The sequence below is a fragment of the Eimeria acervulina genome, genomic scaffold (genome assembly GCF_000499425.1).
Source record: "Eimeria acervulina Houghton genomic scaffold, Eah_scaff64, whole genome shotgun sequence".
Lineage (NCBI taxonomy): Eukaryota > Apicomplexa > Conoidasida > Eucoccidiorida > Eimeriidae > Eimeria > Eimeria acervulina.
The window spans coordinates 19680-44494 of record NW_013549677.1 but is presented as its reverse complement, the minus strand read 5'-3'; the positions used below and the strand labels follow the sequence as shown (position 1 = coordinate 44494).

Genomic DNA, 24815 nt, shown 5'->3' with positions numbered 1-24815 from the left:
TGTGGGGGGGGGGGGGGGGGGGGGGGGGGGAAGGGCGAATGCTGCGTGTGTGCTGTAAAGAGCAACTGCGACTTAGGGCAAAACGAACTCCCGCCCCCAGAGCATGACAAGAATGCAGCGAACGCCGCTGTCACCTGATAACAGCCACTCTACAGGGTTTTTAACAGAAGCCCTAACCCCCAATCAGCAGCCACGCAGCTGCTCGGGCGCCTAACACGCCGCCATCGGGGCACTACTGCAGCAAAGAGCAGCGGAGGCATCCCCAACCCAACGCAGTTCGTTGGGGGCTGCCCCGAGTCAAGAGCGTCTTTTTCCTCCGGAACTCCTACAACTCAGTAGCCTTACTGCTATTAGCCAAATTTGAATGCGGGCAGGCAAGAGAGAGATACTACATGTACAGCCAGCGTTATACCGACGGGTAGCAATCCGCCAACAAGACCGTTCGCCCCGTCTTAGACAAGGGGACTGCGCTCGGGAGCAACGGGCTTCCCAGGGGCCTCCTCCATTCTGTGGTAGAGCTGCAGCTGCTGCTGTACTTCGTGCTGCACCCGCTGCTGCATCCCTTCCGCCAGCTGCTTCTTTGCATAACGGTAATACAAGTAACTCAGGCCGAGGCAAATCACAACTATCATAAACAAAATAAAGACGAGATTGCGCGAGTCCAGCATCGACCGCAGCCACGGCGCATCTTCAGTGTGTGCGTCGCTGCAGATACACCCCCCAAAGCAACACAAAACAGGAAATGACGCTTCGCTCGGCCACTGCAGCAGCAGGCCGCGAAAAAAAGAACTTCCTGCATAAGTAGCAGCAGCAGGGTGGCAGCAGCAGAGCTGCAGAAGCGCTAGCGGGGCGCAGGCACTACTTGTGCTGCTGCAGCAGCGGTGACAGGTTCCGGCCACTTCGCCTAGCTCACACGACGATGTCATTGCATTCGTCTGCTCTGTATTGGTTTGTAAGCGGATTAACGGTGGCAGAACAAATGGCTCTAAGGACCGGCTCCGGAGCAAGCTGTCCACTATATCTGCGCAAGAAAAACAACAGCCAAAAACGAGCAACAACGCGCTAAAACCCTGCTTGTGGTTCGTACATTGGATGTACCTACACCTAGACCTGCTTGTGTACTCTTTGTGGGTGCTCCAAAAAGAGGAATTGGCGTATGCATGCATGGATGCAAGCAAGCATGGATGCATGCAGGCATGGATGCAAGCAGGCATGCCCGCATGCAGGCATGTATGCAGGTTCATGCCTGCGCTACCCGGGAGAGTCTGCTGAGGCTAGTGCTCACCTCGCCCCGTTGATTGTCATGGCGACGATTGACCAGCCGCGATTGTTTTTGGAGAAGTCCAGCAGCCGACGTCCGCTCTCATCTTCCATGCACAACTCCACAGAGCGCAGCTGACCGCCTGCCAACACCTCCGACAAAACACGCTTCGAGCACGCAGGGCCCCAAGCGTTCCTGCCCTGCCTCACCCACAGACTTGTACACGAAAACCCAGGTGTGCGTACACGATGAGGCCTGACAGAACCGCTCAGGCACGCTGCATCGGTCCTGCTAAAAGAATACACGGACGAAGAGACTAGCGTCTATGTGGAAGGAAGACAACGTATTCGCTATACAGCATATTTTCAAACCGCAGCATGAACCCAAATCGTAAACCCTAGACCTTAAACCCTAAATTCTACACCTAGACCCAAGAAACTCCCCAGCTCCCAAGTGCTGCCGCGCTTCGCCCACCTTGCCACTAAAGGAACAGCCGTCTCTCACGTCGCCTAGCCTCTGATGGTAGAGCCACCACTCTCGCGAAAACTCGCCTTCTTTCATCTCTGGCGGAGTCACTTTCGTGATGCTGTACAGACAAGACTGCAGCAAGGACTCCTGCACAACTTCACTCCCTGCAATACAGCAGCAACAAAAGCAGGCAAGTAGGAGCAGCACGCCGGCAGCGGCAACAGCAAGGGTACACAAGGGCACAGCATACCAAAGACCCACCAACACACAAGCGGCTGCAAACAGCCCTACAAGAGCACCAGGAGAAACTACAGCAACACTACCAGCATATATGCCCCCGACAGGAGGGGGAAGCGTCAGCCTACAGCAAAAGCATCAACAGCAAGCCTAACAAGAGCAGCATCGGAGGAGCGCAGCATACCGGTGAGACCAAGGACTTGTGCGTTGGGTTCAAAAGAGCAGTAGAGTCGCGGATACTTCTCATAAAGGCCCTGAGAAAGGCAAAGTTCTTCTGAGCCACCCTCAAGAGAAAAAACATTGTAGATGGTCTGGAAGCGGACGTGCACCCCCAAACGCAGCATGTAGGGAGCCAAAGACTGCAAAAAGCTGGCGGCTGCAGCAGCACATGCACCCAATGCAAACTGCCACCGACTGTCAAAGGCGAAAGCAATGAAGCAAGCAGGTATTCTTACTTCCGAGTAGTCGGAGCGAACGGACACCTTAGAATAACGATGGCAAGCAAAGCCGACAACGACAATGACAAATACGATAACAAGAACAACGAGAACAGCAATATGCAGAACAAGAACACGAACAACAAACAACATAAAACAGACAACAGGCAACAAACAAAAACAAACAGCAAACAAGTAACAAAAAGCAACAACAATAATAACGGCACCTACGACAACAAGAACAAGAACAACAACAACAACGACACCATGAACAAGAACAAGAACTACAGAGAGCATCAAATAGCAGCAAACAACAACACGAAACATCAGAAAAAACAACACCAGAAACCAAAAAAAGGAGAGAATGAGGGCGCCCAGCAGCTGCAAATAAGCGGAAAAGCGGACATCCAGCCTATTCAGGGGAGTCAACAGCAACAGCAACAGCCGTAAGAGGCAAACAGCCCAATGTAAGCCACGCACCCTGCGCATCGCCTGGGTCTGCCCAGAAGTTGACAGCCACAGGCCACTGGGCAGGCATACGCCACTCGAGTTCTACAAGAACGGGTTCTTGTCCTGAAAGGATCTCCTCCTTTATTGCATCTCCTTCGGGTTGTGCTATTAGCACAGACGGTATGTGAATCTCCCGCATCTGCAAACAACGAAAGACCACCACCAGCAACCACCACAGGAACAGCTATAGCAAAAAAAGCAGCAACAGCAACGACAATGCCATCAGCAGCACCTGCATCTACAGCAGCAACATCAACAGCATCAACGGCAGCGGCAACACAATGGCCAGCAGCACCATCAATAACGACAACAGCACGCATCAGACACACACACGGTGAGGGCCTCCACCCTGCTGAATGGCACGTACGCATACGTGCATGCATCCCGTCTTGCAGGCACGCATCGACAAGGAAATCTCCTAACCTTTCCGTCATCACTCATGATGATGTTGTGGCGAATCATCCCGCGAGTCCAGTCTTGCGTGCCATGATCAACAACTACTACTGCGTCCGCCCCACAGCTCTGCGCAGCCTCTACTTTTGCAGCAAACGTGCAGACACCCCTGTCAACGAACAACACAACCTGCACGAGCAAAACACACCCCGCAACGCCATGAAGACAGATGCAAATGCAGCAGCAGATGCTGCTGCTGCCGGCCCCACACAACTGCTGCCCCGCAGGTTCAAGCCGCAACATACACGCACAGACCACATGTCGCTGTCTCTTGAAACGAGCCAGAGGTAGCTCCGACACACGACAGAAAAGAAGACACAGAGGGGAAGAGAGGCCGCACTCCTAGCGCACAACACGCAAGGAAGCATCGTATAAGAATAGGAGACACTGCGCACCTTGGCCAGGCCTCCCTGCAGGGCGGTGCTCTTCCACTCCTCGATCTCATCCTTGAGTCGCGCGCAGTACGACGTGTCGCAGTGCAGGCCTGTCTCCGTCATGTCCGCCTCCTCGCGCCGCTCATGGGGAGTATAAAAGGCTCTACCTCTGTCCCACAAACGCAACAAAAGGGAGAAAGGGGACTGATGGCTCCACACACAGCAGCAACCGACAGGCAGCGTCAGCAAGAGGTCTATACACAAGGCGGCCCTCCGGACGCGGTAAGCAGCAGCTGCACTTCGCCCACAACAGCTCCTGCAGCGGGACGTAGACGTAGATTCAGCAGATGCCCACTGCGGTAGCGCGCAGCAACAAGAAACCGTAAAAGCAGGAAGCAGCAGCAGCACGGAACGATTACGACAGTAACAACAGGCACAGTCTACCTCAGGGTAGTGCCGTAGGCGGGGGTGCCGAAAGAGGCAGTTGACCCGATGATGGTGAAGAAGTTATCTTCGGAGATGGCCTGCATGGAGATGAGCTTGTCGATGAGACGTTTTGGGGACTGCACCCTGAGCTGCGCCCCACATTTTTGTATCAGTGCAGCCAAAAACAGCAGTAGAAGAACCAGCAGAAGGCACGGCCGGGACCCTGCTGCGACCATTCCCATCTTCCAACGTTCTTGCTGTGCAGCAGTAACACCGCAAAAATCTAGCACGCCTCCGCGGGGGAAACGTAAATCAGTGGGAATCGAAAGGGTGAGACGGCCTCCTAATACGTGCTACTCGAGAAGTCTGATGGGAGAGAAGAAGGCACACTGAGCAGAGGGGCGGAAGAGGCAGCGCAGAGCCCGCGCTGCAGCGGGTGTTTGAGCACATGAAATGAGAGGCGTGGTGCAGGAGACAATTGGTGGTGTCACAAGAACAACGAGAACCTCAAGAAGACATCCGCATTGATCAGAAAGCAAACAAATGAAACAAGAAGCGGGGCAGAACAGCACCAGCAACAGAAAAGCGTGCAAACACGGCGACGCCGCAGGGGGGCAGGCTGCCTGTGTAGCTGTACCCAAATGAAAAGCCAGACAAATACTCCCAAACAAGACTTAATTATCTTACTCTTCTCAATAATAACAAACAAAGGAGGGGAGGCTGGGGCTGGCTGGCTGTTAGACGCTGCATGCACTCTCGTTCCCTACGGGCTTTCGGCTCCACAAAACGCAACCAAGAAGCAGTTGTCTTCTTTTTCTTCCGGAGACTTAGGGGAAATGTTACTGCAGATAGTTGCTGAGGCTTATGCACACTGCTTCCCCAGAAACACACCTCTTCAGGAGTTGCCGTGTGGCGCTGAACTTCTGCAGTCGTTAAACACTTAAGCAGAAACACAGATATCACCATTGATGAATTGCGTGCTGCTGCAAGCATTAAATGAGTTCTCGGGACACCCTGTTTGGTCAGGTGGGAGTGGATAATCTGAGGTAGCGAATGCGCGGCGTAATGACCTTTGGTTCGCTTGATTTCGTTGACCCGCTGTTGGCGTTTGCTTAAGCCATTAGGTGTTTTCTTAGGCATTACTGCAGCGGAAGTACTGTGTACTAGCAGCTGGTTAGCATGGCGCAGAGCGCTGGGCGGAGGCGATGATGGCCACCTGTATAGGGAAGCCTTGGTGTAAGGGATGGACGGGTGGACTGGAATGAGCTGCAGTAGAGTCAAAAAACTTTGTACTAGAGTTCGTTCGAAGCAGCGGATCTCCCCTTCAACTTCCAGGCGTCCTGGGCAAAGCAGTGCAAGGGACTGAGGCCAGGACGGAGGGGGCCAAACTGTTATGGTGGAGCATGCCTTTTAACATGCCTGCAACTCATGTTGCAACAGAAAGCAATATGTGGTTGGACCCATATGCCCTCTGATGTATGCCCTAACCCCTCCGGCATTTCGAGACAACGACTTGGGCACTGCTAAGTTGCTAGGCCACTTGCAACCCGGTTAAGCGCTGCTTTGTAAAGAGCGGATCCCAACCGAAACAAAAATGTAATGAGCTGTTGCATAAGCGCAACGCCTTCACTTGAGGCTGGGTTCTAGCCAGCCCCAGAAGAGGGCCAGGCCCTAGGGAGGAAAGTAAAAATATTGTGAACAGCGGCGCTGAGACACCCAAAAAAGGGGAAGGGGCGTAGACCACACCAAAAAGCAATTGGCAGAGGAGAGCCAAAGCCCGTCTATGCAAGTGACAAGGCAACTGCCAACATGAGTGTACACAGTCGAACTTTGCGTTGGGATGCGCACGCCCAGCCTTGCTGTTTCCCCAACTGAATCGAGGACGGTTCGTAGATGCTCTTGCGGCATTGCTGAAGTGTTCCCCAGAAATCCACTCAAACTGCTGACCTCCTGCCCAGCTACTTTAATATTGTCATTAGCTGTGATGTTTGCCCGTCGTTACATGTATTTCCAGGATCTCATTCCCCTCCAGTTGTTCCTTGTCGATGTGGAGGTGCTGCCTTGTGCGGGGAGGCTTCAACCAAATTTTGGTGACTCCGTGAAATTTCAAAGAAAGCTAATATCAATAGTATGGTGACATACCCACGTTGGGGTTAATCCGACAATGCGGCAGATACGTTGACCTGAAAACGAGCAGAAGAAAACCCTATACTATACATGGCGACCTGCTTTTGCTGCTTCTCTTCCTGGACGCTTTGAGGAGTGTATGAATCCACTAAATGCCAAGTTGCCTGGGTTGAAAAGCAATGGCTAATTGGCTTTTGCCGTAGTTTCTTGCCTGAAGGTCCTCACCCGTCTTCGTACACTCCCGGGCGATGCCAGCTGTCTAGGGAGCGCTGCGGGTGTGAGCGCACGGGCATGGAGACGAAAACGTCGGATAACTCAATGGGTTTCGGTGTCGAGTTGCAGAGCCAGAGAATAAGGGGTCGCCTGATGTACTGACGTTATAAACTCGCTCCACATAAGAAAAACAATCCAGCAACTTCGATGAATTTTTCCGGGAATATAGTGGCAAACACTGCACTACAGTGCAGCTAATCAGTGCTATTCATCACTTAGAAGAGGGGATGGGAGCGCAGCTCAAGCCTCCCGGTCTCAACTAGTTGGTGCTATCCATTGTAGCTAGACTCTTCGACCTTAGCGCAGGACAGTCATGAGCTGCAAAAGAGTCAAGAAAATTGGTATGAGACTTCCCAAAAAGCAGCTGACCTCCCAGCCTAGTCTCCAGGCGTCCTGGCACAACGTCAACAAGGCATGAGGAGGGTTGGTGGAGGATGCGGCTGCCTTTGGTTGGAGCACCCCTTGCTGCATCTCTTGCTCCAAGGCAGCCACACATGCACGCATGAACAAGCCCCCATTGCTCGGTGCACTAGCCTTGTAGATAATTGTTAAACACGCACCTGGTCCTCAGCACGTAGTCTGCATGCAAGAAAGCACTCGCGTACCAATCTCAGAGACGGCATGCTGCACCGGTCTCCCCCTACTGCAACACGGGTCGAGTAAGTCGAGTGGGTCGAGTAGGTGACTTGGCGTTGCAACATCTTGCCACCTCCCAGAAATGAAGCGAGACCTCAAATTGGCTAGAGAAGATTATCATACAGAAGTGCAACCCGAGCGGGAGCCCCTATACATCATTTGTCTTTACACACGTTGAGACAACACCGGCGGCCAACCAGATTAAGCACCTACAGTGCTGTTTCATCGAGAGCTGTATAATACATTTTATTGTATAGAAGGCCGTGCCGAGCGACGCCCATTCCAACACAAACGGTGTTGTTGGAACCGCTTCAAACTGGACGACCCACTCCCATCAATCCAACTAGATGTTCCTAATAAATTAAAAAGGGCGAAAAACCTCTGATACCTGCTAATGTTATTCCTTAACCCGCTTCTCCGTCTATGCCGCAAGCGCCGGCGGGGCCCCTCCCAGGGCTGGCTGCAGTCAAGGGGCAGGCTCTGTCGAAGTGATCCAATTAGAGTTAACAACGCTCGAATACTTGAAAGATTAGGAGGAACATTTTCTCTTTAGAAAGACATAGCACTGAAGGAGCCCCCTTCCTGCAGCAGGTGCCGTACTGGTGCAGTAGCTGGCCGTCACCGCCACTCGCTGCGTCAACTCTGCCTTTAGAGACATATGACTACAAACCTGTAGCAGAGCACCTGCATGCAGATTGTTACAGTATAGGCTGTAGTTGGCTGCTGAAGCCGCTGCGCGTATACCCCCTGGCGTAGGACCGACAGTAGCAGCAGCAGCTGCTGCTGTTGTTGTGAAACTGCTTGTATCCCTCATCTCTAGACCAACTCCAAGGCTGCTGCACGTGAGTAGGGCGACTGCAAGTGCCTGTCATTGTCACTGCAGCAGCAGCGGCAGGAATGGCCCATTCAGCATCGGCAGCAGCAACAGGCGGCTATCGAGCGGCTTCAAAGGAGCAGCAGCACATTAGCAGCAGCAGCTGAATGTGTATGGAAGAAGGCCTACAGAAGCTGTTTTTGGAGGGTGTCGACGAAGAAACACTGCAGAGACTCACCGCTGCTCCACACGAGCAGCGCCGGTTCAGCCGTAACAACACAGGAGCAACTGAGGCAGCACCAGCAACGAAAGCAGCAGCAACCACCGGGAAGCAGGCCTCCCGAGAAGAGCCCCAGTTCTGGCGCATTTTCGCTGTGCTCCTGCATCACACTGGGTGAGCCTTCTGCTGCTGTTGCTGCTGCTTTCCCGAGTACGCCCAGCGGCAACACCAGCAGCGACAGCAGCAGCCTCTGATGCTGCTGCTGCAACAGCATCCGCTGCGGTTCATTGGCAGCAAAGAGACCGCGGGGTCTGTTGAGGGACTGACTCCCTGGCGATGCTGCAGGGGGCGGGGCCTCTGGCGCAGCCACCCTTTTCCGTCCCGTTAGATGCCTGCAGCCTTGACCAGCAACAGCAACAGCAACAGCAGCAGCTGGGTTGTACACCTCAACAACACCAGCCGTTGCAACAAGAATGCAACAAGAGATCAGAAGAGGAGACACTTTGGGAAGGGAGGGGCTCCTGCGGCAAGAGCTTTCCTTACTACGCCAACAACAGCAACAGCAGCAACAGCAGCAACAGCACCATTAGCGTCCGGCGCACCGCTGGGAAGTCACAAAGCCGGGAGTATGGACAGGGCGAGATAGCGTTAGTAGACAAGTGTAGAGAGCAACAACCTGCGACACAGCCCGCACAAACACACTTGCTGCAACAAGAGCTGCAGCAAGAACTGCAACGAGAACTGCAGCAAGATCTGCAGGGAGAGCTCAAGCAGAAGGCGGAGCAGCGAGAAGACGATGCTTTTTCTACTTTTGTGCCTTGGCCTGGGCGTACGAGCAGCTACAGGCGGCCAGCAGCAACAGCACCAGCAGTAACGGGAGCAGCTACAGCATCGACACCAGCAGCAGCAACAGGGGAGTGTACGGGTACTTGGAAGCGTGAGTTTGAGTTGCTGCAGCAGGGATTAGCAGCAGCAGCAGTAGTCAGCAGCAGCAGCAGCGGGCGCAGCAGAAACGAGTCATCTGTGGGCCGTGCAGTGCGGCGGCAGGCGTCGAGGCTGAAGCGGCTTACAGCCAATTTCTTAACTCGCTCTCTATCAAGCACGTCTGCGGGTTCAGCAATGGCGAGGGGCTCCCCACACGGGCGTCCTCCTCCCCTGGATAGCCGCGTCTTTGTCGGTGAAGATGCACTGCTGGCTGAGTTGCCTCTCGAGGTGGAGGAGAGTTTGCTCGATCCCTTCTTGTCTTGGTAACTAAACAGCACTTGCATGCACTCTGCCATAGAGGACACAAAAAGGTTTTGGGGTTCCAATATCAAAGCAGCTGTCTTCTCTCATGCCGCCTCAGCTGCGTCTTCACCTGGTGAAGGTCTTGTTGCAAGACCTTCACCTGGTGAAGGTCTTGTTGCAAGCAGCAGCAGGCGTTTAAGTGCGGCTGTGTGGCAGCTGGCTGTTAGTTTCTACGTGTTGATATGCGTGGGGAGCATGCGCTGTGGTGTATGTGCAGGTCCTGCACACAAAATTCGATAGATAGGAGACGCAGTGGGGAGCTCGGCTTGCTGACGCTGCTCAATCACTCCACTCCTCTTAAACTGGCTGTCCCCTTGGATACAGACAGCAGCGGGCCTGCTGGTTCTGCGCCTGATGCTGCTGCAGCTGCAACAATGCCGCAAGCATCAGCGGCAGCAGCGGCTGCGCCGGGTCCTTGTCCCTACATACTACCCTTCGAAGATATCGTGAAGCAACTCGGCCCCCTGATACCCAGGTAGACTGCAGCAGTTCCTGGTGTTCACGCGCTCTTGTTTCTTGCGGCTGTTGCTGCAGCACCACTTCATTTCTCTGTTGCGCCTACAGCAGCACCCTGTTGTTCGGGGTGCTGCAACTCGCTCTGGCTGTTGCTGCCGCTGTAGCACGGTTGTTGTTGCCGCCGATGGGGAGCCGTGCTGCTGCTGCCGTTGCTGCTGTTGCTGCTGCTGCAGGCCATCCAGCATCGATGCTCCTGAGGCAAGGAGAAGCTTAGGGGAAACCGAAGTTGAAGCAAGCACAGGAGACGCAGGAACAGTTGCCCGTGTTGATGCAGCAACAGCAACTGCTGCCGCTAGCGGCCTCGCAACACCGAGTAGCGCTCATGTTTCTGCATCAGCCCCAGAATCTTCAGCTGATCAGGGGAATGCGGCTGTTAAACTTGATACGGAAGCTGCTGCGGGCGAAGCAGACGGCGGAACGCTTGCTGCAGCACGCACACCTCTTGATGTTGACGATGCCGCTGGTGCCAGGGGCTCAACAGGAACAGGAGAAGCATCAGCAGCAACAGCAGAGGAAACGAATGCAGCAGAAGCGTCATTGCATGCAGAAGGGGCGGAAGAAGCAGGTTTAGCAAAGGTAGCAGTAGCAGCACTAGCACCGGCTCACGCATTAGGAGCGGACTTTGACACAAAGATAGCAACATATGCAGCATCAGAAACAGCAGGAGCAATGGAAGCAGCTGAACTTGCAGCAGAAGTGCCTGAATTGACGGCAGCAAAAGCAGCAGATGTAGAAACAGCAGCAGAGCCAACGCGCGCAGGCATCGATGCTGCAACAGAACCAGCTTTGTTAGCCAAGGGAACGGGAGAAGCAACAGAATACGAAGAAAACTTCGCCGCCGAGAGTACGGGGGCCGGGTACTTACTATCAGCAGCAGAAGTAGCCGACGCAGCAGCAGCACCAGAAGCAGTTGATGCAGCCGCAGCCGAAGCAGCACAAGCACGATGGGAAGGATGGGAGGAGCCTCGTTCTGCTGCCAAAGCGCCGGAAGCAGCATACGAGGGGACGTCGGAAGCAGCAAAAGCAGAAGAAGCAGAAGCGGCAGCAGAAGCAGCAGTGGAGATAGCAGCAGAGGGGCGGTTTCTAGCCGCCATAAGGGGGGAGGAGACTCCATCAGCATTGGGAGGCATGCGCACTGAGTATTGGGAACGAAACTTTCCAGCAGCAGCAGCTGCTGCATCGGTAGGAGCAGCAGCAGATGCAACAGAAGCTGAAGCAGCAACAGGCACATGCAGCCCGATGGGGGATGAGTCGGGTGTCGATGAATTATATGGCAGCCGACTGACGACCAGCTCGTAAGCTCTGCTGCTGCTGCGGCATATTGCACAGCGTCTTCTGCTTGTGCTGCAGTTGCTGCTGCAGTTGCTGCTGCTGTTGCTGCTGTAGTTTCTGCTGACCTTCTGACGGCTGTGTGATGAGGTTTGCGCCGTCTCTGGTTGCGATTTGCGCGTGGTGTTCCCGCTGATGCTGCTGCTGTCGCTGCTGCTGCTGTTCCTACTGCTGCTGTTGTTGCAATAGCTTCAGCTGCTGCTATGGCTTCTTGTACGTGACGTGTTGCTGCTGCAGGCAGCCGTTGACTAGTCGAGGCGGCGAAGAGGACGCAGACACTCTGGAGGCGCGTCAGCTGCGGCTCGGCCTTTCCGCCTTCCCCGAGTGGCTGATGCAGGTGGACGCCGACGCTGACGAGCAACGGCCAAATCCCTACAAGGCCGTTCGTCTCAGAAAGTAATTTACACGCTGCTGCTGTTGCTGCTGCTGCTGTTGCTTCTGCTGCTGCTGCTGGTGGGGTTGTGTTGTTTGGCAGGTGTTGTTTGGTGCTGCCGTTGCTGTTTGGTGCTGCTGTTGGGGCAGCCATTGGTGGGGACACAGCTGGTGGCTGTCTGGTGCTGCTGGTGCCTGTGCTGCTGATACCTCTGGTGCTTATGGTTGATGGTAATGGTGCTGCTGCTGTTGCTGCTACTGACAACGAGGGTGGGGTTTTATGTGTTTCTGGCAGGGGCCGTGCTCATGCAGTAGCAGCAGAAGCATCGTCGGCTGCTGCTGTTGCTGTGTGCGGAGTTGGGGGTGTCTACGGCATGTGCGTGACGTCTTCTGCTGCCGTCTGCGTTCATTGCTTGCTCGTTTGTGTGCTGCTGCTGCTGCTGCTGCTGCTTTTTGCTGCAGGACCGGTTTGCTGCCAGGGCGCGAAGATGGAAAAAGCGATGAGGCGACGGCTCGGCGCATCCGCGCTCGGCTCGACTGGATGAAGAGCTGCGCAGCTAAGGGGAAGCAGCAGAGTCGGCAGGCGAATACTTCGGACAGAGGAGCAGCAGTAGCAGCAGATGCAGCAGCAGCTACACCGGATGCATTGAGCCAGTCGAAGAGCAGCAGCGTGTCCACAGCACCCGACGCAGTATGGAGAAGGCGAGAGGCGCAGCAGCAACAAGGAAGGCGCGCGCAAGGCCCCCCAAGAAGCGGTCTTTGCAGCAGCGACCCGCAGCATCCTGCGGAAGCCGATGATTTGGGTAGGGCCAGTTGGCGGTAGATAATGCAAATTTGTGCTGCTGCACTTGGTGCAGCAGCCCTGCGGCAGATTGACAGCAGACCTGCAGATGCCCGTGCATCTGGGGCGAGGAAGCATCTGTATGAATGCAGACCTGTAGCAGATACTGGGAAGCAGCTTGTGACTGTTTGTATGTCTTTTGTTGCAAGCATCTGCATGCATGTTGCTGTGCTGTAATTCCACTGTGCTGCTGCTGCTGCGCAGGCCCCGAGGGGCTCACAGCATCTGAGGCCAAAGGGCATTCAGTGGCGGCGCTGCGGGCGCTGTTCGAGCGAAGCCGCGCAGCCTGGTTTGAAGGAGAGGTGAGAAGGAGACAGAGGAGGAGACAACAGAGATAGTGCTGAGAGCCATTAAGGCAACTAGACTCTAGCTACTGTGCCCTGATGAGACCCCGCTGTCTCCACAGCGCGAACTGAGCAGCAAGCAGCATAGCAGGGGTGCGTCACGGGGGGCAAGACGGTGGGGGCTGCGCTTCTCTGCTGTTTTCTATGACAACAGCCTCTATGCCTTCTTTGCTTGTGCTGCGTGCAGCTGCAGCGCTTCTCGCAGATCAGCGACACTGGGGACCCCACAAAGGCCAGCGGGGGCCGCTAGCTGGGGATCGGATTCCGCCGATCAGCAGCACAGGGGGCAGAAGAGTCCCAGCTGGCCGCACAGCCTTGCCCCGGTAGCCGCGGCGGAGGCGACCGAGCTAGTTAGCTAGCTGGCTTGCTATGTCGTGGGGTGGCTAGCACCCTTGTTGCTGAGTAGCTTAAGTGCAGCTCCTTAAAGGGGCCGCAACAGACTCTTTCAAGTATTTCTCCTTGAGGGGCACTGGCTGATACCGGCAGTTGTCTAGAAATAGGTACCGGTCTCCTATGCACATATTCGTGTGCCTAGAAAGCCACGCGCCCCACAACGCATGCGTTTGTTATTTTTCTGCCTAAAGAAAAAGAGGAGGGAACACCGCCCTCAGCAGAGTACATCTGATGAAGTTTCCTACGTCGATTCAGTTTAGGGCTACCAGCTCTGCTCTCGAGCTGCTCGCGCCCACGCGGATTAAAAATGCGTCTGCATGCGGGGGGCCACCTAGCTAGCGGGTTAGCTAGCTAGCCGGGGGGATGCGCTAGCTACGCGTAGCTAGCTAGCTACGCAGTTAGTTAGCTAAGCAGATAGCAAGGCTATCGGCCAGCTAGCTACGCATCTAGCTAGCAAACTAGCCGGGTAGTTTGCTACAAACTACACAGGGCCGCCCCACACGACACCTGCGGTGCCTCCAGCCACCGAAGCCCGTTAGGTACACCCCATTACAAGGGACCGTAGGGCGTTTCTTTAAATGGGTCTCGCTCTCTTCTTGCCTTCGGCAACTGCACAAGAAGAGATACTGACACGAATAAACACACTGACACAACAATCCTTCTAAAAGGGCCCCCCTAACAGCGCCATTAAAGAAGAGTCAAGCGGCTCCGAGGCCGTCCCTCCTGCAGAGACGGAGACAATCCCTGCAGGGTCTGTCCCCTCTGGTGGCACACCCAAAGTGTCTCCAGCTGTCTCCTCTCCCAACAGCGCCAGCAGGCCGCCGCCGCTGCTGCTGGAGGGCGGGGCCGGTACTGCAGCAGATCAACGCACACACAGGAAATGCACACAAGCGGCACTTTCTGGCTGCTGCGCAGCACCCTTTTGGTGGAGCTCCTGCTGCTGCTGCAGACACTGACTGTTCCGCTCTGTTGCTGACTGCAGCGACCTCACAGGCAAACGCGCTGCCAGCTGCGTAGACACCTCAGCATCAACACAGATTCATAAACACAAAAGAGTCAACCAGCCGCAGAGCGGCCCGCATGCAGACATATGCATGTGCTTGCAAAAACAGACTGACAGACGGTCTACCCACCTGCAGCAGCAACAGCCCCATTCCCTAACGCCCTGGGGGGCGGTTCCTCGTCTGAGTCGTTAAAGGGCTGACAATGCAACTCCCTCCGGATGGACCCGTGAAGCTGCACATATGCCCCCAAAACCCCACAACAGCCGCAGTTCGATATTGCTGCTGCAGCAGGTTTTGATGCTGCAGCAGCTGCTAGTGGTGCTAGGGCAGGGAAGATCAACCTGCGGTGTCTGTACATGCAAGTTGTGGGGTCCGTACCTGCTCGTACGTCTGCAGAGACAGTGAACGCTTCCGAGACAGCGCCGCCTCCACCTGCGCTGCGTTTCTTTTTTCTTCTATTTTTAGTTTTCTCTTCAGCTGGCCGTCTGTCACTCCAGGCATCATTGTCTTAATCAGCAGCAAGTCCGTGCCGCAGCAAGACAAACACTCATAAAACCTATAACACACCAATGCACCCCAGCAAAAGTACGCATGCACACGCCCCCTACAATTCGTGCTCACAATTCAGCACCTGCCGCTGCTGCTGCTGCTGCTGCTGCTGCTCATGGGGCCCGTAAACAACGCAGCCTACTTGCGCGTTTCCTCTTCGGTCCAGCGCTTTCGCTTGGTTTTCTTGTATGCCCCTTCATAAGGCTGCAGCAACAGCAAAAGCAGCACCAGCAGCAATCAGAAGTAACACACATACACACCCCCTTACACACCCACACCCACACACGTAGACACGGAAGCATATTTAAGAAGAGACAGCGGCAACGTCAGGGAGACACAGCCGCAGCAGCAGCAGCACTGCACCTGCAGCGCGAAGGCTCCTCTTGAGGTCAGGTCTTCCTCAAGAACTCGTCGCTGCTGGCCACTTGAACATACGCAGGTTCCTCCCAACAACCCTGGCATGCCAAGGCACCTGTAAGCACATTTCAGCACCACCCTCCACTGCTCTGTTGCTGCTGCTGCTCCTGCTGCTGCTGCTGCTGCTGCTGAGGCTAGTGAAGTGACTGTCGCTGATGAAGCAAAACATACCTGCAGCAAAATGCCTCTTTGGGCCCATCTGCTACCACCAGGTTCCCGGAAGAGTCAAGGCGCAGTGAGTTCGCGCCTCCTGTGGTGCGACAGCAACAACAGCAGCAGCAGCAGCAAAAGCAAATAACACCCACAGAAAAAAAGAAAAGAGGGGCCGTTATGGAAGCAGCAACTCATCAACAACAGCATACAGTAGCTGTCTGTTCCCCCCTACCGGCGTCTCCAGATGGGGCTTCGAAGAGCCCCTCAAGATCCGTCCCATCTCCGCTTGCAGCTGAAGGCGTACTCCCAACCTGACGCTGCTGCTGCTGTTGCTGCTGCTGCTGCGGGGTCGGGGAGAGTAGCAGCGCGAAGGGATCGTCGGCCTGGTCAGCGCCGCCCTCTGTTGTCTGAAGGGACAGGAGACAGTAGGAGACAGATGCAAATAGCCCGCACGCTCGTCCCTTGACTTATAGCACCTCAATAGCGGCACTGCAGTGCGCCGCCAGTAAAGAAACACAGTAGGCATAACTCACGCCCTTTGCTGCTGCAGCAGCACCCCTTCGTGCTGCTCTATCTGCTGCTGTTTTCTTGCAAATGTTCCGCTTAACTAAGTCCCACAGCGTCACCGGCTCTGCAACACCAGCAGCACCTCACAACTGCAAAAGCCTGCTGCTGAAGCAGCTCCCCCAAAGCAATAGCAATGGCACAAGCAGCAAGCAGCAGTAGCAACAGCAGCAGCGATCATCTCTGACAGAAGCTGCCGCAGCACCCGGAATTGGAGTAACGGCACGGGCAGCAGCAATCCACGTACTGTTCGGAGCCGCTGCTGTCTTTTGAATAGCAGCGTCTGCTTGTGGGGACACTTCATCTGCTGCAGCAGCAGAAGCAGCACCGCCACGTTTCTCGCGGCTGCTGCCGCAGCTCCTCTGAGCCCTGCCCCTCGCTGCTGTGCTGCTGCATCCCTTTGCGTTTTTGCGTCCCCTCTCTTCCTTTCCAGCAGCAGCAGCAGCTGCTGTTGCTGCTCCTCTGCGAAGTCGCCGCCCAGGGCGGGTGGGGGTCCGTGTGGGAACGAAATCTTCGTCGCTGCTGTCGGCTGCTGCTGCCACACCCACACCCACAGATATGCAGCAGCAGCAGCAGATCCACAAGACATAGCATCAATGCAGCAAAAGAACCAGCAGCAAATGAAGCAAAGGCATCGGCAAGCAAAGACCTACCCTCCGACTCCTCAGCTTCGTCGCTGGTGCTGTTGCTGCTCTCGCTGGAGCTCCTGCTGCTCTCACTCGTGCTGCTGCTGAAAGTCTCTGCACTGCAGCTCCTTTCGCTGTCGCTCCTGCTCTGGCCTTTAACTTCTCCAGGCGATCTGCGTGCTGTTGCTGCCTTGGAGGCTGCTGCGGCAGCAGGCCGGAGAAGGCGGTGCCGCTTGCTGCCGCTGCTGTTTCTGCTGCTGCTGCTTAGTTCCTTTTCAGCTTCAACATGCATGCGCGCTTGCTGCTGTCGCAGCTGCCGCGGCACTATCTCTCCGTGCTGCTGCCGCTGCAGCTCCCCAGCGTTGCCATCTTCTGCCGGACCGGCACTCTGGGCTTCTTGGGCTGCTGCAGCTGCTGCTTCGGTAGCTGCAGAGACAGAGGGAGCCGCAGTGTCGGTCAGACCCTTCTCACCTCCAGGTGCGTCGCCACCGCTGCTGCCGTTGCTGCTGTTCCTGCTGCTGCTACTCTCGTTCGCTGCTGCTGCAGTGGTTGGAGACTCAGTGTGATTCTCACCCCCTGATGATGCTGCTGATGCGCCTCCATCACCTCCCTCAGCCCCAGAGATCCAGGAGTCCTCCAAAGCAGCAGCAGCAGCGGCAGCAGCAGCAGCCCGGCGGGTGTGCCCTTTGCTGGGCGAGCTGGGAGGAGCTGCACCGTGCTGCTGCACATAGGAAAACGCAGGAGGCCCAGGCGGAGGCGCAGCAGCATCTGCTTCTGGCCACCGCCGCGGGCCCCCCGGAGGGATGCCTAGGTGCTGCTGCGGTGCAGTGAAGTAAGGTTGCTGCTGAGCTGCAGTAGATGGCGCGCCCGCCTTATGTTCCACCTCTGTGTCCAGCTGCCTTGCCGTAGCAGCAAAGGCAGCAGGAGGAGCAGAAGGCGAATTTGATACATTCAGGGGGCGTGCGACGGAATGCTGCTGCTGCTGCTGCTGTGGCATCACCTGCTGCACCTGGCCTTGCTGCTGCTGATAGGCCGGAGGTCTCTGCAGCGGGCGCTGCGCCTGCTGCCAACCCATATCTGGACTAAGCATGCTGTGGGGTTGCAGCTGGTGCTGCAGCAGCACGTGCTGCTGCATTTGCTGCTGTCGTGGGTGGTCCTGCAACGGGGCAAGCATTGCACCAGGACCACCAGACAGCCCAGGCGTACCAGCTGCTGCAGCAGCTGCTGCTGCAGCACCAGCCGAGCCATCAACTGGCAAGGGGCCTCGCAGCACTCCACTGGGAGAGTTGGCTGGGGGCAGCAGCCACTGTTGCCGCTGTTGCTGCTGCTGCTCTTGCTGCTGTGGCTGTTGCTGCTGCTGGGCAGGTCGGAAGGCCTGTGGCAGCGCCTGAGCCGTCTGCTGCAGCGCTTGGGGTGTCTGTTGCATAGCCGGCTGCTGCTGCAGCTGTTGCTGCGGCAGTGGGCGGTGCTGCTGCTGCGGCGGCCCCCTTGCTGCCTGGACTTGTTGAGGAGCAGCAACGGGCTGCTGCTGCTTCTGCGCTGGTGACTGTTGTTGGTGCTGCTGCATACTCGGAGTTAATGAGGTTTGAGGGTGTGAATTTTGTTTGGTGCTGGATTGTTGCATCTGCTGCTGCGGCCGCTGTGGCTGCGGCTGCTGTTGCTGTTGCTGCTGGTGCTGCTGTCCCTGCTCCAGCTGCTGCTTCTTCCAAGCCTCGTTTGCTTCGCGGGCGCGGGACTGAAAGCTTCGCTTCTCTTCCGCCGAGAGCTGCCTCCACCTGCAGAGACACCGCAGCAGCCAGCTATCCCTGTTGCTTCTGCCCTTCCTGCTGCTGCAGCGGCCAACTAACTCCGCTACTGCTGCTGGTACCCAGCAGAAGCAGCAGCAAAGGAGTATACAAACGAGCAGCATAGCACAGGAACAGCAGCAGACCGTCTGCGGCTTGAATAGAAGTGCCCCTCCGCACCCTGCCTAATGCAACTCTTCTTGAGTGTCTCTAATACTTTTGTCTCTACATCTGCATCTTGCTCTATCTCGGTTCTGGCTCTATCTTTGCTGCTCTCGCTTTGTTACCGTCCCTGTCTATGTCTCCTTCACTGTCTCCGTCTCTCTTCTACTCACACGCACATGCTGCTGTGTTGCACTCTGACCCTTCTTCTGTCTCCGTCAATATGCCTGTTCCCTCTATCTGAGTTTTTTTACTGTCTATGTTCCTGTGTCTGTCCCCTTCTCTCACTTGCCGTCTCCTTTCTGTCTGTCTTTTAGTCTCTTTTAATACTTCTCTCTCTCTTTTTTGTCTCTCTTTGTCTCTGTCTACTGTTTTTGTGGTGTATCTGCCTGTGCCTCTGTGCTTCTTTCCGTCTCCCCCTCTCCCTCCCTATCCCTGGCTCTGTTCCCCGCTCCCCCTCCGTGTATATATGTGCACGCATGCCTTCAGGTGTCTGTCTCCTAGTGCATTTGTGTAAATATACATATCCATATAATATATATATATATCTGTGTGTGCGTGGGTGTCTCCGTCCCTGTAATTATCTGCGTCTCTGTGTGTATTTGTGTTTTATGTTTGTCTTTGCGTGTATCTGTGTGTTTCTTTTTCTCTACATCTTTGCATGCGTTTGTTGTTTAATTGACCTGTCTCCAATGAAGGTGTTTTGCTCGCTCAGAGAAGCACCGCAGTCTATGCCCATTTCTTTGCAGTTAAGACGGGTCTCTCGCGCAAACAGAGTAAATGCTGTATAACCCCTTTGGCTGTTTGTCTTCTCTCCAGGGCCTCCTCTCTTTCGTTTCTTAGGGGCCGTTAAAGGGCTCTTCTTTGCAAAAGAACTCTGCTGCTGCTGCTCCTGTTGCTGCTGCTTATGCATACCCGCAGGAGATGGCGTTTGCTGCAAAGCTTGCTGCGGCCTCGGATGGGCCCCACCGCTGCCTACAGGTGTTGCCCCATGCTGCTGCTGCTGCTGCTGCTGCTGCTGAGAGCTCTGAGGGGTACTCCGCTGCGCTGTCGCGTGCACCCCATTGCTCGGTGCTACTGAGGGAGTGCTGGGCTGCTGCTGCTGTTGCTGCTGCTGTTGCTGTTGCTGTTGCTGTTGCTGCTGCGACTTCTTCTCGTCTTCCCTATCCCGTTCTCCTGCTGCAGCGACAAACAAAGACAGACGCTACTCAGCTTGAAGTCAGGCCTCCCCACCGCATTAAATACACGAACAGCACCACCAAAAGATGCAGCAAGCATCAGCAAGGACAGCAGCAGGTGCAGCAGCAGCAGCAACCCCAAAGGCGAAACAGCAGCAGCAAACGCGGCAAGCGCAGCACCCCCCGACATATGCCCACAGCACTAAGAGTAGCAGGAGCACCAATAAGCGCCGCCATCGCAGCAGCAGGTAAAAGGGAGAAACAGCACCCGACGCAGAAGAAGCAGCACAAGACTAGCAGCAGCAGTCCCAGCAGCAGCAGCTCACCTGCAAGTCGGTTGAGCTGTTCTGCTCTACGTCCCCAGGCCTCCTTCCCGTCTTTGGAGAGCGCATGCCAAAACTTCGCCACGCAACTCGTCTGCAACAGCAGCACATCAGGTAAGCTGGTATAGCAACAGCAAAACAGCAGCAGCAGCAACAGCGAGCGCAGCAGTCCCAGCAGCAGCAGCAAAGGCAGTAGCTGTAGAAACAGCAAGAGCAGCAGCAGATGCCGAGACAGCAAAAAGGAAGCAACAGAAGCAAGAGCCACAGATGTACAAGCAACGGCAGCAGTGGAGGCAGCAGCAGCGAGAGCAGCAGCAGCAATAAACACACACCTGCTCTGGAAGCGTGTCTCCTGTGAGCTGCCCGTTCTGCAGCAACTCCAACCTCTTCTCTTTCGCAAACAAAGCCCAGCCCGACATGCCTACTCCTGAAGAAGCAGCAGCAGCAGCAGCAGCAGCCGCACCAGCTCTGACCAGCAGCATCTCGCTGGGGGTCGCAGCAAGACAGCAGCACCAACTGCTGCAGTGACACGGACTAGTGAGCAGCAGCACCGACTGGAAGCTGCCACAACAGCCATGCTACAGCAGCAACAGCAGCACATCCTTGCTAACCCTTTCGCGAAGTCTTCTTCTGCTGCAGCCCCGCAGGGCTGCTCTTGCTGCCAGCACTCTGCTGCTGCTGCTGCTGCTCGCTTGCTTTCAAAGTTGCATCAGCAACCCGTACCCCTGCAGTAGCCGAGGCATTCGACTGCTGCTGCTGCTGCTGCTGAGACGGTGCAGGGGGTGGCGACGTCGGTTGGCCGCCTGCAGCAGAAGCTGGCGCGGAAGTCTTCGCTGCACTCGGCGCAGCAGCAGCAGCAGCAGCAGCGTCCTCCGTCGGCGGCTGCCGCTGCGTCAGCAGCAGCTGCACCCCCAAATGCTGCAGCATGTGCGCCTGATCACGAAACTGCGCGAACAAACAGCAGCAGCAGCAGCAGCAGCACACACCTGAGTAATACTACTGCTGCTGCATCATAATTGCTGCTGTAGACAGAAACACACACGGAAACTAGCGGCAGCTCCAGAAGGAGTCACGAGGGGAACCCCGGAGGGTTTAGCGAGAAAGCTGCTGCAGCAGCAGCTGCTGCTGCTACTGCAGCTGCCGATGCAGACGCACGCTGTGCAGTTGCTTCGGAAGCTGAATCAACACATTTGCAGGTAAAGACTCCAAACGCGATACCACCTGCAACAACGTGTGGGCTGCTTGCTTCTGTTGTTGTTGCTGCTGCTGCTGCTGCTGCTGGTGTTGCGGTTGTTGCTGCTTCTGCTGCTCCCACAGATGCGTTACTGTCTGCAGCAACGCCTCGCGAGCTGCAGCAACGTTGGGATCGCCCCGAGTAGCAGCTCCCCGGGACCCCAGGCGATGGAGCAGCTGCAGCAGCCGCGCTCCCATCTTGGTTCCCTCTGCTGCTGCTGCTGCAACGGAACTGCTGCCGGCTTCTTCTGCTGCTTGCACAACCTGCGAGCATTGCTGCTGCAGCTGCTCGCCAGTCAGAAGCAGCACCTCCACAAGCAGCAACGACAAGACCTTCTCCTTGCTATCTACGGAGACATGGGGGTCAAGTAGCGCTGGCCGCAGCTGCGGCCGCACCCGAGTGAGGTGCAGCAGCAGCAGCAGCAGCTGCTGCTGCTTCTGCCGAGGCAGCAGCGGTTCCCGGTGCCGCTCAAGCTGCAGCATGTGGCGGTGCAGCAGACCCTCCAGGGTCTGCAGCAAAGGGAGCGCCTCCAACACCTCTTGTATCTTTTGCTCCTCAGCAGCAGCAGCTGCTGCTGCTACTTCTTCGGTGTCATCGTCACTAGCCGCAGCAGCCGCAGAGCTCTCCGCTTCCGCTGTTACTGCTGCTGTTCCCACTGGGTTCTGCTCCTCTGCAGGATCCCCTGCGGAGCTGCCGAGATTGCTGCTGCCGCCTGCAACAGCAGCGGCTGGCCCGTCAGCATCTTGGCTGTCATTAGCTGCAGCAGGAGCTGCCACCGCTTCGCGAGCTGCTGCTTCCTTTGCCGCAGCAGCAGCAGCAGCAGTAGAAGCAGCAGCAGCAGCAGCAGCAGCGTAGCTCTGGCTCCTGAGCTGGAGCCGCCCAGGCTCACTCCCCCTCGCAAACCAGAGAAAGATATCTCGGTGGGCAGCAGCAGCCTCTGCAGCAACATGCATAAAAACCGCACAAGTCCAGCAGCAACAACACATCCCGCAACAGAAGGAGCAGCAGCAGCAGCAGCACCAGAGAGCAGCAGCGACTGCGACACTGAAGCACGGTACGTAGGCCCGATAGAACAGCGCAGCCCAGCAAAGCAAACGATAACCCTGAGCAGCTGCAGTAGCAGCAACAGACGCAGCAGCGGCAGCAGCAACAGGTGCAGCGACAGAAGCAGCAGCAGCAGCAGCAGCTACAGAACGGACCTGTTGCAGCCTGCTCCAGGGCATTTGCAAAAGGGGGGGCCTTCATTTCTGGCTGCTGTAGAGGCAGCAGACTTGCCTCGTCAAAAGCAACTGAAGCAGCAGCACAACAGCAACAAAGGCAGCAGCACAGCAGCAACAGCAGGAGCTGAAACACTATTCCTTCTATAGAAGCAACACCGATTCCCTCCCGTCGCAGCAGCAGCCAAGAGTGCTGCCGCTGCACCACGGAAAGAGGCAGCAGCACAATGCCGAGCAGCAAAATCAGGTGATATCTGCATGCAGCAGCAGCAGCGGCAGCAGCAGCAGCAGCAGCAACGGCGGCTTACAGTCAAGCATATCTTCTTGCTGCTGCTGCACCATCGGCAGCGGAAAGTCCAGCTGCCTCTGGTAAACCCGCGGCTGCAGCAGGGCCTCCTCCCCATGCAGCAATGAGAGGGGAGGCCGCCAAGCTGGCAGCAAACGCACGCTGCTGCTGCAGGCACATCTTCGCCTTCCAGCAGCAGCAGCACCATTCTTCTTGTGCCCTTTGCTGCTGCCTCCCTTGCGGCGGCGGCTACGGTGTGGACGCCGGTTGGTGCTGTTCGCAGCGTCATCTGCTGCTGCAGCGCCAGCAGCTGCAGTATCAGCTGCTGCAGCAGCAGGATGACTTGCTGCAGAAGTATCTGCTGCTGCACAATCAGCTGCTGCACATACTGGCGCTTCTACTACTGCTGGTGGGCTCGCTCCTTGTTGCCCTCCCTCAGCAGCAGCTGCTCCAGGCGCAGCATTGGCAGCAGCAGCAACAGAAGCAACTGCAGCAACGGAAGTGGCAGGAGCTGCAGCAGCAGGAGCTACAGCGGCAGCAGCCACTATGGGGGTCTCGCCATCCCCCAAGTGTAAACCGCCGCCACTGCTGCTGCTGCTGCTGCTGTTGCTGCCGCTACATGTAGGGTATCCAAATGGCTGAGAAGCTGATACCACAGGCTCCGTACTGCAGCTGTATCTTTCACAGCCGTTGTTGCTGCTGCTGCTGCTATTGCTGCTGCTGCTGCTGCTGTTGCTACTGTGGCTGCCGCAAGATGCAGTGGTGGAAGTTGCGGGATCGGATACTCCTAAGGCCGGGTGACAAAGCTCCCGGCAGCTACTACTATTGCTGCTGCTGCTGCTGCTCTCCCTGCTGCTGCTGCTGCTGTCCCTGCTGCTACTGCTGCTGCTGGGGGCGGGAGGTGGCTGGAGAGGCACCTCATTCGCCAGAAGGGACGGCTGCAGCAACTCCAGCGGGTTATTACTGCTGACGTGCTGCTCGGCTGCTGCAACAGGAAGAGGCTGCAACAGATGCGGCAAGCCTTGCTGCTGCTGCTGCTGCAGCTCGTCTGGCTGCAACAGCTGCTGCTGTCCATCGGGGTTCGGAGGCTGCTGCGAGGGGGGCATGAGAAAGGGCGTTTCGTGGGGCTGCTTCAGCAGATGCAGCGGCGGCAGCTTCTGCATTGTCTGCCAGCTGCTGCTGCAGCAGCTGCTGCTGCTGCTTATGTCGTTGCTGCTGCTGGTAGTAGCCCTCCGCAGCAAATCCCTACCCTCAAAAAAATCTCAAATTTCTTCCCTTCATTGGGGGCAGGCTCGAGGTGTACGTACACTGCAGCGTAGCCGTAGAGTCACTGAAAAGCAGCAGCAGCAGTGGCTGCTGCTGCTGCCTCGGCTGCTGCAGCGTGGGCACCCCTACAGAAGCTGCTGCTGGTGCTGCAGCAGCTGCTGCAGCAGAAGCTGCATGGCCCGATGTCTCGGGAAGCGGCAACAACCCGCCGCTGCAGCGGCGCAGTCGGCACAGTAGAGAGAGCAGCGAAGTAAAGAAAACCACCTGCTGTTGCTGGTGTTGATGCTGCTGCTGCTGCTGCTGCTGCTGTTGGCTGCTGCCGCCAAGCTCTGCTGAGAGGCCCCCTCTACCTTCGCTGCTGCTGCATTTACCAGCGGAAGCCTCCGCCGTCATGAGCTGTGAAAGAAGCAGCAAATGCGTCTTCTCCACAGATGAATAACAACGCCTTAGGCAAGAAATTCTAACATTTATCAGCATCAGCAGCAGCAGCAACAGCAGCAGCAGCTACTGCAGGGTGACATGCAGAAGCGGCGGCTCGTTCTGCGGCTGCTGCTGCGTCTGCTGCATATGGCTTTCTTACAAATTTATTTATTGTGAGTTTAGCATTAAACTCTTTGCCTGAGGTGGTGAACAGAGAGGAGAGAGCTTCTAAGTTTCCTCTCCCAAACGGGCCCTTGCCCGCCTCTGCTGCTGCTGCTGCAGCTGCTGCTGCAGCTCCTAACGCTGCTGCTCCT

At 56.3% G+C, this 24815-nt stretch overlaps 3 protein-coding genes across 3 annotated transcripts; 1 reads left to right on the top strand and 2 right to left on the bottom strand.

Moving 5' to 3' along the window:
* Positions 1-452: 452 nt before the first annotated feature.
* Positions 453-4408, bottom strand: EAH_00011830 (vacuolar sorting receptor protein, putative; the record flags this gene model as incomplete). Its single annotated transcript, XM_013394786.1, has 10 exons — positions 453-705; positions 914-1021; positions 1286-1461; positions 1736-1893; positions 2151-2240; positions 2884-3052; positions 3337-3495; positions 3622-3708; positions 3762-3909; positions 4185-4408. The coding sequence occupies 10 exons, from the start codon at positions 4406-4408 to the stop codon at positions 453-455; spliced, it is 1572 nt and encodes a 523-aa protein (XP_013250240.1).
* A 4164-nt stretch (positions 4409-8572) lies between these two features.
* On the top strand, positions 8573-13175 carry EAH_00011820 (hypothetical protein, conserved; the record flags this gene model as incomplete). Its single annotated transcript, XM_013394785.1, has 8 exons — positions 8573-9483; positions 9741-9998; positions 10213-11334; positions 11606-11764; positions 11844-11971; positions 12220-12543; positions 12786-12883; positions 13113-13175. 8 exons carry the CDS (start codon positions 8573-8575, stop codon positions 13173-13175), a joined length of 3063 nt encoding a protein of 1020 aa, XP_013250239.1.
* Positions 13176-13979: 804 nt separating this feature from the next.
* On the bottom strand, positions 13980-23978 carry EAH_00011810 (myb-like DNA-binding / high mobility group box domain-containing protein, putative; the record flags this gene model as incomplete). The annotated part of the gene is made up of 17 exons (XM_013394784.1): positions 13980-14170; positions 14452-14554; positions 14701-14878; positions 15014-15075; positions 15235-15343; positions 15460-15538; positions 15674-15848; positions 15975-16072; positions 16253-16540; positions 16659-18406; positions 19261-19756; positions 20082-20172; positions 20411-20505; positions 20690-21023; positions 21234-22249; positions 22512-22601; positions 22838-23978. 17 exons carry the CDS (start codon positions 23976-23978, stop codon positions 13980-13982), a joined length of 6294 nt encoding a protein of 2097 aa, XP_013250238.1.
* Between the last annotated feature and the right edge of the window lie 837 nt (positions 23979-24815).